Consider the following 17528-nt stretch of genomic DNA (forward strand, 5'->3'; position numbering starts at 1 on the left):
AAGAGTAATGAAGATTCGATATATGACTCGGCAATAAGTATTATATATTTCTTAGTTTATACAGAATGCCACATGGAAAGAAGAATTTTGTCAAAATATCTAAAAATTTGATCAGATACAGACCTTAAAATAATTTTCAGATCTGTGTATCTGGCTCAATTTTTAAATACTTTAGCAAAACTATCCTTTCCGTATAAATATAACTATAAACTTTTAAAATAAATTCAAAGATCATAAGATTCGAAAGATATTAAATATCTGAATATAAAAAAAAACCGGACTGTACGAGCCAAGCTAGATGTAAGTGGCTGTTAATGTATTTAAAATAACTAATACAAATAATAACAATTTATAGACGTTTCGACCTTTAATATGGTCATCTTTAATGTATAATAAAATTTCTTTATAACATAATTAAAATCGATTCTGTTACAAAGAAGAGCGCTTTACAGTTGTCCATACGTGAAATCGTTATCGCATAATTAAACTCGTAATCTGATGCAGATCAAGAGCAACCATTAGTTGATTATGGATGTAAATTTAAATCGTTTAAATTATAATCAAAGTAACATTCGGAGTTCCGAGGAGAAATGTATGCTTAAGATCATGCGTGACTAATAATTAATATTCATTTAAACTGATCGAAAGCAATAAATCAAGGTATGTTAATCAACAGATCAAGACTTCTCGGCAATCCCCTGACCAATCAATAATTGCACTTGATCTGCATCAGACTCCGAGTTCAATTATGTGAACGATTTCATCTATGAATTATGTTATAACGAAATTTTATTATACACTGAAGATGACCGTATTAAAGATCAAAACATCTGTATTTGTAAATTGTTATTGCTTGTATTATGTCATTTTTTTATATTTCAGGATTTTTTTATATTCAGATATAAACTTTTAATTTTGAAGATAAAAAAATAAAGAGGAAATGAATAGATTGAATTATGATTTATATTTGTAAGAAGAGGTTTTAATTTTATTGATGGACTCTCTCTCTCTCTCTCTCTCTCTCTCTCTCTCTCTCTCTCTGCGCGCGCGCGCGCGCGCGCGCGCGTGTGTGTGTGTGTGTGTGTGTGTGTGTGTGTGTGTGAGAGAGAGAGAGAGAGAGAATAATTATAAGATTAATAATATATAATTTATATGTAAACAACATAGATATTTAATATTAATAATAAGAAGTTTTATATCGATATTTCTCGATCTAAGTAATGATTACATTTAAATTACAATTAATTGTACATTCTTGAAATATTCTACATCTGATCGTTGCTTTTATTTCAGAGATCAGAAACGGCAGATTTTTTTTCTCTTGAAAAAATTCAGACAATGGAATTTTCTTTGTAAAATAATGGTCAATTCAGGGATCCAGAATATGTTACATGCTCTAAGAGTTTCAACGATAGGTATAGCTAATATAATCCAACTGTCAGAATGGATATCGGTAAATGTTGTGGAAAGTGAAACGGGAGATTAAATTCTCAATTTATACCCTTTAGGGCACTAACGCAGGTAAAATCAACCTCCAGGGATTCATATTAGTTAGGAAATAATAAGAATAATCTTCGCATGTGGCAAATGTTTATATATGAATGATAAGTGCGCGCAAAAATAAACTTGAAACATATACATGATATAAGCATTGATATAAAAAGGTATTACTTTTTAAAACTTTGCTTTTATTTTATTTTTACATATATAAATCAAAAAATTTATTATGTATAAGAAATATGACAAGTGGAAACTTACGTTATTTGGAAGATATTACGATTTCAAGATTTATCATTCTTTTATTTTTTAATCATTTAAAATCATCCAATATTTCCTCTAATATGTCATTGTTATCTAAGCTATTATTTATTCCATTATCCACATTGTACAGTTATTATAGTATCATATAGTTATTTTTTGCAGATAGGTTCAAGATAAATGTAATACATAAATAAAAGCAGCTTTACATGAAATATAATAGAATATAATTTAGAAATGATAACACGAGATATATATAGAGATTATAAAATGATTTTAACGCTGAATATATAATATTTCCATTTCCTCCTATATAGAATCATAACAATTGAATTGTCTGAATGCTCATTTTTATGGCTTTTTATTTGGTGCTAGTATAGTATCACACCTCCTGATGCGGGGATTTTCAAGGCATGAATATTTCTGACTCTTTTTCTAAATATGTAAAAGAAAGTGATAACATAAACACATATTCAAAGTAAAAAAATAAGACATGTGAAATCTCTTATGTGTATTTTTTAGCGTTATATCGTATTGATAATATGTATGATATTTTGTACTTGAATTATAAATATATAAAATATACTTTAAAATTACTCACCCAATGAGATGATGAACATTTGTAGTGGTATAATAAACTTTTAATTTGTGTAACCTTAATTTGTGAAGCTTCGATAAATCAACGGTTCTTTGTTTTTCTCCAAAGTTTAATACTACATAAATTGCTCTTCTACCAAGTTTCCTGTAATAACAAATACATTATTTTAGAAATTTTTGTTGTTAACAATCAACTTTAAACACAGTGGTACACATTAACTCATTAGAAAAATTAGATATTAAAAATCATATGTATAGTAGTGTATTATACGCTGATACATTATATTTATATTTATCCTACCTGACAAAAGCGAAAACGTCATGATTCAATACTTCTGTGATTAAAGTTCCCCGTTTAACCACCAGTGATTTTCGCAAAGCAGAAATTTTTTTATATAGAGCATAGTAAGAATTCTTCTGTTTCTTTTGCGCGGCTAAATTAATCGTTAAGTAGTTTTTGTTAATTGGTAGCCATGTCTTCGGATTTGTGGAGAATCCTAAAATTATAAATAAATTATATTTTTAGCAGAGAGAGATGAATTTTATAATTATATATATATATATATATATATATATATTGCATATTAAATAATTATGCTTTTTACGTTTAATGGTAAGATAGTTTTTCAAATATGTTGCCTTTTCTGCCTGTAAGTGGTATAAGTGGTAAATTCAAAGTGACAACGATAATATGTTGTAACGCGATCAATAAGCAACCTGTTTCATCTCGAATTTTTCACCCACTTTCTTTTCGTAATCTCAAAATGTGACGCATGACAAACATGTCGCGTTGATTCTTAATATGTAGGCCATGACACGAGACTGACATTAAAGCGGCATGCTTCATTTGATACAAACCAGTTCTTATTGTGACCGCTTATATGTATAAGCGAAATTTTTCGCTATTTATTGACAGATGAATTATTAATCAATTTTTGAAACAGAAATCTAAGAGAGCTAATAGTCAAGTAATATTTAGCTTTATCGATGTTAAAATTTCAAAATTGATAACGATACGAAATATTCTTTTGTTTCGATATTATTAACTCATAAAAGACTGATAAAAGGCATATGATAAAATGATATATATTTTTTATCAACGATTCAAATGTTCTATTACTTTGAAAACGAAAGTATTTGAAATATTGCAAGCCGTTCAGTTTCATAACCTGCTTCTGTAAATTTTTATGATTAGTTTTAATCATAAAAAGATAATCAACTTAAATTATATTTCAACAGATGTAGTTCTAACTGGTAGATTGACATATAGTGATTTTAGGAGTTTCTTCGAGTAATCCGTACCAGCCGAAGTGGTGTTATCCCATTGGAATGGCGATCTAGCAGGATCCCGGGATAGTTTCTCATAATTATTTCTGCCAGCACCGCAACCTTGCGGATCTACAGTGTCTTCCCACGAGAGCCACGTGTCCTCCATGCCGATTTCTTCGCCGTTATAAGTTACACTCACTCCTGGAAGCAGTAGAGTCATTATGGTTAAAAGTTCCGCTCGTTGTCGTCCGTAACGAGTAGCCAGTCTCGAGTTGTCATGATTCCCAACCTGCAAAAAAGTAATTTTTGTAATTTTTTTGCGAAATTTTATTATTGATTTCATTTGTTATTAATTTAAATAAAAAGTAGAGATCAAAATATGTAATTTATAGTAAGTAGTTATATGCGTTTTGAATTGCTATGCGCTCCAAAAAAAGTATAATTTGCTGATTTGAAATATGTGAAATATAAGATTTATATAATGAGAAATAATAATAATTTTAATGATTAGAAGAAAATATATATAATATTTTATATATGAGAAATACTGTTTATTTCAATTTCGTTCCATTTTTATTTTTCAAGCTTTTGTTTAAAGATCCAAGGTTAGTAAGTTACACATTTTAAATGCAAAATGTCGTAATTTTCTTATTAGAAATAGACGACTAAAACTTTAATTAAATCGTCAAAATCATCAAAATCTTAATCAAATAATACTTGAGAATTGAAAGGGTTGAGAGATTTCTAGATTTCTAGATTTGAATGACATGTTTCTTTTGTTTAACTTACCACCCAGTTAGCAGTTGCTAAATTTGAAACAGGCATGTTCATCATCCATGTATCGATCACCGTCTTGAAATCAGTTGCTGTGGAATTACGATTTGTCTCGGTGATCAAACCAAAATTGAAAGGGAAGTTTGCGCCAAACTTATAATATTTCATCGTCATCGTCATATTCGTATAAGCTTCGATCATTATAACTTTTTCATCCGGATACTCGTTTAGTACTTCTCGCCATCCTTTGACTATTTCGTAGGTACGCGGCTGATCCTTCGTATATATTTTATCCGTGTAGCCGTAGTCATTAGGATTTGAATTACTCGTAACTGGCTCGTCCAAGAATCTGATGTCCTCACATAAATGTGGCACCGCGTCCACCCGGAATCCGTCCACCCCCTTGTCGAGCCAAAATCTTAGGACATCCTGAGGGCAGGAATAGAGAGCAGAGGAGTAGAGTTCTATGCTTGAGTGAAGCTCTGTATACCTCTATATACCTTCTCGATCTATATATAGCTTCAAGTGGATTAAATCACTAGGCTGTGTGCCATATTCCTCGAGGCACACACTCGATCTAAACAATAGCTCGCGTACAAAGTATGAAACGATTATTTTGCTTTTATTTACATGAATTGTCATTTGTATATCGTAAAGTGTCGTCAAAACGGTGTAAACTTTAGAATTACCATAAAATAGTGTTAGAAGTATCCTGATTATATCATTAATATGAATAATTCATACTATATGATTGATTTTATATCAAGTTGAATGAGAAGTTTATGAGAAAAAGAAAGATAGGCTATAATGGTGCTATAATATTGCTAATCAAATTGAAATTAAATTGAAATAGTCATGCCCGTTTGGCCAATATCTTTTTGCTTAAATAATACGGATTTACAAAAGAAAATAATGTTGTTTTTATCTCTTCAGTTCTATATCCGACCTTGCACCTCTATAGATGTGGCATATTTCAAGAAAATTTTGTGACATAAAGAATTTGAAGAAATTGAAGCTTAAACGATAAAAAGAGGCATCCTGTTATTGTGGAACAATCTTGTGAAAGAAAAGAAATTGAATGAAACTGTGACATCTGTCGTACACGAGCAACAAATATACTAATAAAAAATTTGTATGTAATATTTTTAATGAAACAAATACACAGGAAAAAAGAGATGTCTTTTAATAATTACTCAATAAAAGAAATAAACAAATATATTTAACGCGTATCTTTCGCGATTTGGAATTTTGTCAAGTTTTTAAAGCTTCCTCCAAAAATGATTGTAGATTGCATCACGCGAGCTTACTGCGCTATTCACTGCACGATAGTTTGTCCAATCCGGATTTTATTGCGTGTACCAGTGTACTTTACAACTTTCAGTATTACGGCTGGATATTTCACCATTTCACTGTTCTCAAATTACGCGGGCAGGATTTGATCGTAGAATATGAATGCTTGCAAAACTTTTATGTGTACTATACATTTCTACCTGTAATGTAAAAAAAAAAAAGAAAAAAGGGAAAGAAAAAAAAAATACATAACGGCCACTGGAATATCTGACCTTTAGCCTTTAATTAATTAAGTGCGATGTGCAAATAATTCGTTTGAAAGTTGTTATTCCGGCTCGGCGAACTTTTGTTTGTTAAATTGATCGTGATTATCTCGCTTCACGCTCGCTGGACATGTATCATCGTACCGTTAGACGATCATTATCGATCATCTTCCTCGTTAAATCGCATTAATATGTATTGATCGCGCGATATTTTAAACGTTCACGCTTTTAAAAATTGTGTGTGTGTGTCCGCTTTCTGACTCACTCTACGAATATAATTTTATCATGTTTATGCAACGAGCAATTAAATATATCCGTTTCCTGTATGACCACAATGCAATTAAGAAAAATCAAGAAAAATAGTTATCCATTCTCATATATTTCAACAAATGTTGATTCGTGGGTTAATTATCTTAGCGTGAAAAAATACGACATTGTATTAACCATACCGTCAATCGTTTTCTATCACGGCAGCGCGTGATTTTTTTAAAATGCCAATAATAATCGAACAAATTGTCAGAAGACCGGAAAAACAGCAGAATGGCATTTGCTTTTCATTTCGTAGCGCGTTGAAGAACGGAAAATCTGTCGCGCGCACGACGACGATGACGGATAAAGCGATGTCCTTGCACGATGTATACAAGTCCGGATTTATTTTCACCCCTAGTGACATAGTCGACGACACACTGTAATCCGTCGTCCCTACGCAACTTTCCTATTGTAGTTAGACCCAAGACAACGAGATAACAAGATAATCCGATATCGGTTTTGATCCAAGTTTTGATCGAGAGAATTGAATATAAAATTATTGATAATTTTTTTATGTTGAGCTGCAATCGAACCACTTATCGGATTTTATTTCAAAGATTATTGAATACGAAACATTGACAAGCCATGTGTTTTAAGTATAATTGGAAATTTACATGATTTTTAGATAGCATAAAAGCTATAAAGATTATAATTTTGCAAAATACAATATATTTGGAATTATAACTTATTAATTAAAATCAATTAATCTAGCAAAATAATCTTGCATGGAACGGTGACAGAAATTTAATTTTTGAACAATTTGATTACTTTTCCATACGTACCTGCATTTCCTTAACTAGTTCGTCATTTTCATAGTTAAGATCAGGCTGCTCCGGCGCAAATTGATGAAGATAATACGCTTGTCGTTCTTTACGCCAGGTCCATGCTGATCCGCCAAATACGCTCATCTATGCAGATAACTCAATCACTCAACTATCTAATTATATCCGGTTATATCATTAAGGTTAAACTAATATAAAACGTTAAATATACTAAGGTTTCCGAAAGAATGTTATATTTGCAATAACCACAACTGCTCTCTTTGGTTGTGTCATGTTATATTTATGTATACATATAATAGTAATTCTGAAATTACACACATACACACACACACACACACACACACACACACACACACACACAAAGTCTTGTAATAATAAATTGTCAGTATCCTCGACAGTATCCTCGTCGAGTAATGAAATAAATTTTTCAAGTGTTATATATAAATTTTGTTAATCATTCTTGTTAATATTTAATTTTTATCCGCTATAATATTTATTTTACATCCGCTTGCGACAAAGAGACTCTCAAGACTCAAGTCTCTTTGACAGTAAGCAACATGATAAATTTTTCTACTAGTAGAACATATCTCTCTTATATACAATCTTGTAACAAAATTGAAATATAAAACCTGCCTTAATCTCGTTGAAAAAGTACTCGAAAGAGGATATTTGAAATTTAGACGTTGATTGAATATAACTTGCATATTTGAATTATTTGTATTACTTTATCAGCTTTATTAACGTCGGCCATTTGTGAAGCATAATTCTTGCATCACTGTCCTCAGTCCTCGTTACGCGTAGTTTTGGATTATTCAATTACTTACCCAATTATTCGGCACTGTAACTGTTCCGTTCGGCAATACCTTGCCCTTATGCCACACGTAATAGTTGGTATATGGTTCTATATTTTGCAAACTCTTTTGAAACCATTCGTGCTGGTCCGACGAATGGTTAGGAACAAAATCCATGATAATTTTTATTGATGCGGCATGCGCAGCTTTCGCGAGCTCTTCAAAGTCTTTCAGGGTACCAAATACTTCACTGACATTGATAAAATTAGAAATGTCATAGCCAAAGTCCTTCATTGGACTGGGATAAATCGGAGATAACCAAAAAGCATCGATATTCGAGTTAATGAGATGTTTTAAATTGCTTTTGATACCTGTCAAAAGACGAATTACTTTCCAATTTTATTCTTTACGAAACTTTTCTTGCTTGCATTTTAGTGTACAATTAAATGTATAGATAGATGTACATTAAATTCCAAATAAACTTTTTTTTCAGAAAGTTTATTTTTTATAACTTAAATTGCCACCAAATCAATGCCATTGCAATCAATATCAAATATGAAAAACTTAAAACAAATTGATTTGCTTTAAAATATTCAATGGAAAGGAAAAATTAATTTGATGATTATCAAAATGTTTTAAATTTATTGCGCATTTATCAAAGAATTTATTGTTAGAATTGAAAATCCTAATTTTATAAATTTTTTAATATTTTTTAAATATCTTTATAATAAATCATATAATTATATAACTATAATAACAATATTAATGAAGCGAAAAAATATAACGATTTATTTAATATTGTTGATTTTTAAAATACTGTGATTTTATTATTAAGAATGATATATATAACTTTATGATTGTATTAACTTTATGATTGTATTTAATATTATTGAAATTATAGTAATACTGTTTCTAAGATTTTATTACGAATAAAAAAGTGTACCTTTAAGATCTCCGACACCATCACCATCGCTATCCATGAAACTTCTGGGATAAATTTGATAAAGGGACATTGATTTCCACCATTTTTGTTTATTAGGTTTACTATAACCAAGATTTGACGCTAATAATACCGCAATAAGCGTTATTATAATCTTCATCTTTGTTTGGCCTTAAAAGTAAATGATAAAAGATTAATTATACGATGACATAAATAAATATGTATAATAATGTTTGCATTAAAAATAGTTTTCTATATGAATTACATTAATCGCAATTTGCTTCAAAAACGATAGGAGATGAAGAATAGAGGTTTAACGTCAGAATTGTTGGAAAAATTTAAGAGATAACTATGAATTTTGAAAGAAATCAATTTTTTCAATATAATGACCAAAATGTTAGATACGTAAATACAAAGATTTATTAATTTTTATTAATTTTTTAATAATGTTATACAAGTATAGTTTAATAATAAATCACACATTTCTAAATGATAATGACTTCTGAGATAAACATTTTATTACTAAATATATAATATCTCGTAAAGCTTTTTAATTTGTATTATTTGTGTATGTTTGTGTCAACAATGTCGTAAAATTATATAATTAACAAAATTATTTTAAAAATATTTTTTCAAAAAGCATAAACGAAAACTTAAAGTTTGATATAAATATATATTTTTTACCTTCAGGAATACTATCTAGATTGAACTACTTACTAGATTGAAATCGTGATCGTATATATTGTATAACACACACACACAATACGTGTATACATATAATATCTGACGAACACAATTTTACGATATATTGTGTAAACTGTGATACATCTGTATAAACATTTCTTTCATTATATCTCAAATATTGAATCGCGAAATAAAGATAAATATATATATACAAAACATACATAAAATATAAATATTAATATATTTATACAAAGCATTAATACAAAGCATTAATACAAAGCATACATAAGTACATCTATTTGAAATTTTGAGACTAATTTTGTTACTTGGTATCAAAGTTTGCAAAATTTATAACATTAAATTATTTATATAATTATATGCACTTTCTAATAATTTACAGATAGAAATGTTTATCTTTGAATTGAATAGAAACTTTTTGGATGAATATTTGATTCTTCTATTGAAGAATAAATAACTCTCCCTTCTTTTACATCATATTACGATAATTACGATCGAGTAAAGTTTCATGCATATAACTGATGATGAGTTCTAAAAACACTGACATAGAGATATATTTTACATTTATTTTAAAAAAATTTATTGTGTGTGTGTGTGTGTGTGTGTGTGTGTGTGTGTGTGTGTGTGTGTGTGTGTGTGTGTGTGTGTGCGTGCGCGTGTCAAGTGTTGGTAATATATTAACATCAATTTGATATTGATTAATAAAAATTAATATAAAAATTAATATTTTTTAAAATTAAAATTAATATCGATATTACATCAATAAGATTAATTAGATGCTTTGTCTTGATAAACGAAATTATTTTTGATGAGATTTGTTTTCGTGAATCCTACGTATGAATTATGAATGGTTTTGAGCTTGTTTATTTATCAAAGTAATATATCTCTTAATTTGTTAAGGGGCACAATGTTCGTGACATCAAAATTGATACAATTAGAAGTGAATTTAAATTTTATAAATAATGATTATCGAAAAATTTTATTACGAAATATTATACGTCGCCATATAATGATGTAATGAAAGAAAATTTATCAAAAATGATTTCTCGCGATATTTCTCTGGTCTCAATAAAACAGTTCTCAATAAAAATTTAATTAGCGATAATATTTAAAGAATGATAATGCACGTTACATAAGTGATTATTGTTAATGATATAACGGAGCGTTTTTGACGCACGTTATGCGGCCCACCGTCCGGGGCTGTCCAAACATCCCGACTGCGACCGAACGACACGCGCGCGCCACTGATAAGTCACGCGCCAACGGCGTGACAGATCAGCTGTTTGGTTAAATAACAATTTAACAAATTGCGTGTTGATACGTAAGCGCAAAATTAGATATATAAACCCAGCGAATTTTGCAAAAAACGACCCCCAGCCCCGTTCGACCATCCGCGATCCGTCCGAAACTCTGATCCGATCCGACCGATACGAGGGTAATACCGAGCGTTCTCAGTATTCTTCTCTTCCTTCTTTCCGGAAAATCGGAATGTTCTCGGACTTTTCTTCTGCGGAATACCGAGCGCGTATTCGCAGTATTTTCGTTTCCTCCTATCCGAAAAGTCGGAAATGTTCTCGAGCTTTTCATTTCTCGCAAGAAGCTCTCAGTTTTCTTGCTTCCTTGTGCACGAAAAGTCGGAATGTTCTCGGACTTTTCTCTCGAAAACACGTGTCGCGAAAGCGTCTAGGGTTGCCTAGCAACGCGCTGCGTCTCAGACCCATGCGTCCTAACGCTCGGCAACACGCGGGCCCGGTTGCCTAGCAACGCGCTGCGTCTCAGACCCACGCGCTATATCGCGTACGCATTCGATATCCGACTGCGTCACGAATTGTAAACTCACGAATTGTAAACCGATCATATGCAAACGACGTCACGTCACTGACAACAAGCGACCTATGCTAATACCTTGTAATATTAAATCTCACCTATTAAAATAAATTGTTAATTTATTTTTTTTAATCAAACTCAAGTATCACGGATTCTTCTGTAAATCGAACCTCGGTATCCGACGAGCACTTCCGAACTCCCGACCTACGCCCCACATCCGCACCGCACACAAATCCGACCGCGTAGGGACGTACCGTTACAACAAAATCAACTTAATGAAAAGGAAATTAAAAGGAAAATTGACATGTTTACATTACATAAAAATAATATACAATTTTATGATGAAATTTGTATAATATTTTAAATGCGAAAATATCCATTTTCTTTCGTTGTGTCAGTCTTCACGTAATATTTAAGAAGAGAGAAAATAGAGAATAAAAAAGATACTTTTAAATTGATACTCATATTTTTTTAAGATAATATTGTATATAGAGTGTAAATCAAAATCGTTTACGTTTTATGATATTTACTTTATAACATACTTTAATTTTATTGCATTTTAGTTTTTTTTAAGTAACGGTTTATATGCTTCAAGAATTATTTCTATCTATAAAAATCATATAACTTATATCGCAGAGTATTATATAATTTGTACTAAAAAATATATATTTCTGCGAATATAATACTTGTAATTTGTTAAAACTTACTAATAATATCGTTATTCTAATATATTTTTATTTCTTGTTTAAAAATGTAACAAAGGTGCATACGGCAGATAAAATAGAAATCATTTCCTTTTTGTTGTTGCGTTACGCGAACGTGGCTAGAATAGAGAGAAATAAACAGAAATTCAATCTTGTGACCTAAAAACATTTGCGCGATGTTTTATATAACTCTCGGAAAATGCTCTCAAATTGCTCTTCATTTAATTAAATATTAATAAATATATTAAAAATGTATCGCGTATTGTGTTGCATGTTATAATGTATATTAATCGGATAACGAACAATGAAATTATATAGGCATTCCGGCATTCATAATTGCCGGTTTCTTATATTTCAGATTGAAAATCGAATCGAATCAAAAAGTGCGGATTATTGACGCGCGGATCTATCTACTTATGATATCCAGTCCGCGCGGAGTCGAACCGTTGCATTTTATCACCGATTTAATCTCATAATCATCTCCCTCGGAAGTGATGGCCGATGCCATCACTTGCTTTACGGAATGCTTCCCGAATTGACTTTAATAACGGATTCTTAAAAGCGCGCGTCTCCGTTTGTCGCGGCGGTGAAACACAGCTGAGATTTTTTCAGAAATTGGCTAACGTCTCTATTTTCGCCGTCTCTAATTTCACGCCACTGTAAAATTGTTTAGTGAGACGTACGTACTTAAATACCATCAACTAATTACTGAACTGTACTATCGTCTTAAGATATTATTTAAGACAGTTTTAAAATAAGAACGGACTGTGAATACAAATCCAAAGATTTATGATATCCGTAGATTCATTTTGTAATAAAAAGAGACAACTGGCTGAAATGATTCAATGATCTGAAATATAATTTGAGTCATTTGTTTCAGTTAAAAGATTTTTAATCTCCAATAAAGATGATTACAAGTCTTCAATAAGAACAAATAAATTAACGTTTGAATATGTTTGTATTTCCTATAAATAATATAAACTAACTCAACAAACTTGAGTTTTTTATTTAAAAGAGAGAGAAAGAGAAAAAGCGGTATTATCCTCGTTCTCTGGGATTAAACAGGATTGACAAATGAATACGCCAGATTAATTCCATGTAATCGAAAAGATATTACGCAGAAATGCATATATGTGCAATTAATGCACATATACGCGATATATTTCTTCTGACAGTCTAATAGAAAACGACGTTAAGAGTTTGCATTATTCAGAGATGCAAATACGCGGTATCGAGCATAGCTCGTTTTCGAAGGCAAGACTGAATTCACCTATGACCATAATCAGTGCCTGTTATACTGCAGACAAGCACAAAATGCATAATGCGTTTCTGCATACGTCTGGTTTGTATTCAGCAACCATGATTGGAAATCAGATTTCCCGAATGTCGCTATATTTAGTGCGTTGGTATAATTTCTACGAACATCACATCGCTCACCACACACATACACACACACACACACACACACACACACACACACACATACACACTATGTGTGTGGTGAGCGATGAAAGGAATGAAAAACGAAACAATACGAAAGGGCAAGGTCTGACGAACAGATCGTATTCGAGTTAAACTCTTTGCCAGACATACGAAGACTAGGGATGTAGGGGTGTGTTCTCTCTCGCAGGAAGTTCTCAGTAATCAATAACCGAGGTATGCGCGTCTTTCGGGATATGATACACTGTCAAATTGTAAATAACGCGACTATACTTTTCTTTTATCTTTTATTTTTATTTGTCGACAAAACCAAGAACATCCGAATTTTCGAGTTTTATGCAATTCTGTTCGATTCCGATCACGTTCTAGTCACGAACTTGACGATGTAAAACTAGCATTTTCGAGTGAATCAATAAAATCGACAAACTGAACCGTGAATCTGTGAAACTGAAAGATTCCCATTAGATTTTATGCAATAGTAATAATTATAAAAATGCACAAAAAATTTTTAATAGAAAGGTCTTCGGATCGATAAAAGCTTAAATTTTTTGCCATGTTATATAATAATAATAAATTTTTTTTATTTCTTTTTGTAATCCTTAATTATTATAATAAATTATAGTTATAATATCTGTATTAATTAAGATTAATATTGCTAAAGGCAATTGGATAAGTATCTTGCAAATGTCAGACAAAATATTTCAAAAAGCAATCTGATATTCAGAATAAGCAAATTTTTATTCACCTTCAATAAAATAAGCGAATTAATTACAAGTATTAACTCGTTAATGGCAATTGATATTACTACGCGATAATAGCAATTAAAACTATTCTTTAAGTAAAATTTTTAAGTTGAACATTTTTTACGGACAATAGATATTGGAAGGGAGAGACTTTCTGCCTTATCTCATTCACTTTATTAATTAAATTAAGCTTCTACAATGACCGATAAGTGCATTATCGTATAATACATTCGCTATTATGAATTTTTCAATAGAATTAGACATCTACAGTTCAGTATTCAATATTCACGTCGAAATAGTTTTCATCTTTAAAACTGACTTTAAGGGGATGCTGAATTGACGAGCGAACTCCGACGAAAACGTTCACACATATACACATACATAGATACATTTATGTATATATACATACATACACTCATACACACATTTCTGTACACACATGATACACATTGAACAAATTTTTGTGATACTCCCTTGATCGTAATAAATGTCTAAGTCTAATTTTAAGAACTCAACGTTGCTTCTTTATGTACCCTTCTAGTCTAGCAATATCAGTTTTGTAAGTACAGGCTGTAAAAATTTCATATAAAGCAAATATTTACGCGACTTGACAGCTTTGGACGCCATTTTAAGGTACCAAATGGTAAAAAAGATCTAAATTTTAAAATTTTTTCTCGTTCTTGATACGAAATTCATATGCTAAGCACGTATTAATGCATAAAAACTTGAATTGTGAAAAACTTGAAAAAGGATTTCCAGATTTATAAAGTTAATAAAAAATGAGAGTTATATAAAACTTATTGATATGATTGTTTTATCGGTAATACAGACAAGTTTAGCATCCCCTTAATAGATGTCTTAAAAAGTCAAATTTATAAATATATTTTCCGGAAAGTTTTTTATATGGACAAGAAGAACGGCAGCATATTTCTGGTGTTCTCTTTAGCGTATGAAAATCGAATCGTAGGAAAGAAACCTTTTTCATCTTTCCTGTCACGCAACTAAGTTATGTCGGAATGAGATAAGCTTTTTCAAAAGAGTTAGATATTTTCGATCTTTGATACTGAATATTCCATTTTTCGAGATAAAAAGCTTTCAAGCTTTCAAGAAATATTTAACTACAATGTAATTTACATTTTTTTAATTAATGTATACGAGCATAAAATATTATCAGAAAAATTTGGATATTGAAACGACATATACTTAATAATTTAGTTAGCAGAAAATAGCTATGATAAATTGCTGTTTAAATAGTGCGGTATTATTTATCATATAACGCATTGATCGACGTCGTCTCCTTTATTGTCGCTTTACGCTTGCATACGCTGTATTTATTTCATAAATAATTATATGCTTGTCACATATTATTAAATGATATTAGCGAGCGATATTTTGTAAATTATAATTTTCATTGTTCATATACATAAATACATTTTTATAAAATAAATTGCGCGATACGTACACAACACTGCGATAATCATAATTCATTAAGTTAATGAAAAAATTTATGCGTTGGAGTTAATTATTTTCTTTTTACTATACGTTTTCTGTACTCGTGGTCTGATATTGGGGAGAGGCATATTTATGAAATATACTTGTCATGAGAGAACTTCCAACAAAAATGTTTTTTTTTTTTCTACAATAATGAGAGAATTACGCTAATTTTGTGAAATATCTCGCTCTTTTCCGTAATATCTAGAATTTCACAAATCAAAAATGAAGTTATCCATACTTGGATCCATTTGTTTATTATTTTGTATTTAAGAGAAATAGAATTTCCATTATATGTATATCAATATCGATTTTTTTCAGCCAATATAAGGAATAAACATATTGAAGAAAATCATCTAAATCATAGATGTATTTTAACAAAAACATGTCGTTTTCTCTAAAAATTCGATAAGTCGATAAGTTTTTTGTAGAAGGCAATTTAGAATTGTAGAATTATAAATCTATTTATAGTATATGCATATATATTGTGACAATTACACAATACCAAAATATAATAGTTTATGTGTTATTGTAATAAAAAGAATATTTAAAAACTTAAAAGATTCTTTATATAAATGCGATATCATTTCAAGTTTATGTCCTTAATATGCGATTTTACGAGAGGATTATTCAATGATATTGCGTTTCTAGAGTATTGAGATTGAAAAAATTCTCTGGAATAATAGCCGGAGGATAGCTAGAACGAGTCATGGATGATTAGTTTTCTAGACTAGTTTAATAATTATGCAAAAATATACCAAAATAAACAATCTTCTCATCAAGAATTATTTTCCACATATTTATATCAGCATCGTTATTTTTGTCGAAAGTTGATCGAAAATTTATGCATAAATTTTATATTTCGTATCGAGAAGGTTGCCATTGTAATTATGATTATCAAATAGCTTGCACATATATCTAAAATATAATCATTTACCTATCTATGCTACACAAAACAAGATTCGCGAGTTATTTATTAATTTTAAACTGTATATCTCGAATTTCTCTTGTCATTAGTGAGACGCCTCGCTGACGCTCCAGAAAGATGTACTCGCCACTTTAAGTCAATAAGAAGATAACAAGCAACTTGTCCAAGCTAATTTTCGAGCTATTACTTTCCTCGAACATTTGTGACATTCACAATTATTCTATGTATCATTAATTACGTGTGTATGGTCAGTACAAAGCGGATCAAAATGTAATTCTTACTTACATATAAATTAGACTTCTCAATCAAGACTTGATTGTCACTATAATTATCATTATATTATTTGAATTTATAATTATATTACTATTTTTGAAACATATTTGTTTGAATGTTTGCGCTACAATTAGCTACAATTTTGGTTAACTATAACTTAAATTTAATTTTACAATTTAGTTTATAATAGTAGTTTATAATAGTATAGATATTGCGAAAGACATATAAAAAAACTAACAAAAATTAGCTGTTTTAAATAGTACATTATCGTACAAATATCAATAGATCAAAATTAGCTTTGACAAAACTGTTTCTTATTGCTTTTGTATTGACGATGTTACGTACATTGTAAAAGGATATATCACCCTACTGGTCATTGCGTTATTCATTATTCATCATTTATAAAATCCGCAAAGAAGTTGAACGGAATTTAATAAAAACTCATTCCATCTGATTCTATCAACCATCAGTGTTTATCGTTCGGATCTGGTCGCGTAAGCACATCGATTAAAAATAAGATGATAGAAAAAGAGAGAGAGAGAGAAAAGGGAGAAGGTTCTTGACCATATAATTCGCAATACTCCAGTTTGTTGCCCGAGGAACGAAGCCGCATCAACTCCTACACTTTTAATCACATTTATTCAGAA

General features: G+C 30.3%; 2 protein-coding genes across 4 annotated transcripts in view; one reads left to right on the plus strand and one right to left on the minus strand.

Annotated features, from left to right (window-relative positions):
- The window catches only part of LOC148937843 (uncharacterized), a 60022-nt gene that overhangs the window by 35161 nt on the left and 7333 nt on the right, over nucleotides 1-17528 (plus strand). The window lies entirely within an intron of this gene.
- On the minus strand, nucleotides 1848-15754 carry LOC105424481 (alpha-glucosidase-like). 3 transcript variants are annotated; one of them, XM_089085631.1, is made up of 9 exons: nucleotides 13277-15754; nucleotides 8777-8944; nucleotides 7867-8204; nucleotides 7043-7168; nucleotides 4414-4827; nucleotides 3658-3913; nucleotides 2657-2852; nucleotides 2360-2500; nucleotides 1848-2193 (listed from the first exon to the last, which is right to left on the minus strand). In XM_089085631.1, the coding sequence occupies exons 1-9, from the start codon at nucleotides 13284-13286 to the stop codon at nucleotides 2130-2132; spliced, it is 1713 nt and encodes a 570-aa protein (XP_088941757.1). In that variant the 5' UTR covers nucleotides 13287-15754; the 3' UTR covers nucleotides 1848-2129. The 3 variants fall into 3 exon arrangements, with proteins under 3 accessions (XP_088941757.1, XP_088941758.1, XP_088941759.1); XM_089085632.1 differs by having other exon boundaries at nucleotides 11401-15754; XM_089085633.1 differs by lacking the exon at nucleotides 13277-15754 and adding an exon at nucleotides 9458-10867.

Source organism: Pogonomyrmex barbatus, unplaced genomic scaffold (assembly GCF_055798465.1).
Source record: "Pogonomyrmex barbatus isolate J1 unplaced genomic scaffold, ASM5579846v1 scaffold10, whole genome shotgun sequence".
NCBI classification, from domain to species: Eukaryota; Metazoa; Arthropoda; class Insecta; order Hymenoptera; family Formicidae; genus Pogonomyrmex; species Pogonomyrmex barbatus.

Bases quoted from the DNA above. Each gene is read 5' to 3' on its own strand.
- LOC105424481 (XM_089085631.1), bottom strand. The intron at 8,205-8,776 runs GTACACTTTTTT...GTCTTTTGACAG, and splicing joins TGGTGTCGGAGATCTTAAAG to GTATCAAAAGCAATTTAAAA. The intron at 4,828-7,042 runs GTACGTATGGAA...TCCTGCCCTCAG, and splicing joins AACTAGTTAAGGAAATGCAG to GATGTCCTAAGATTTTGGCT.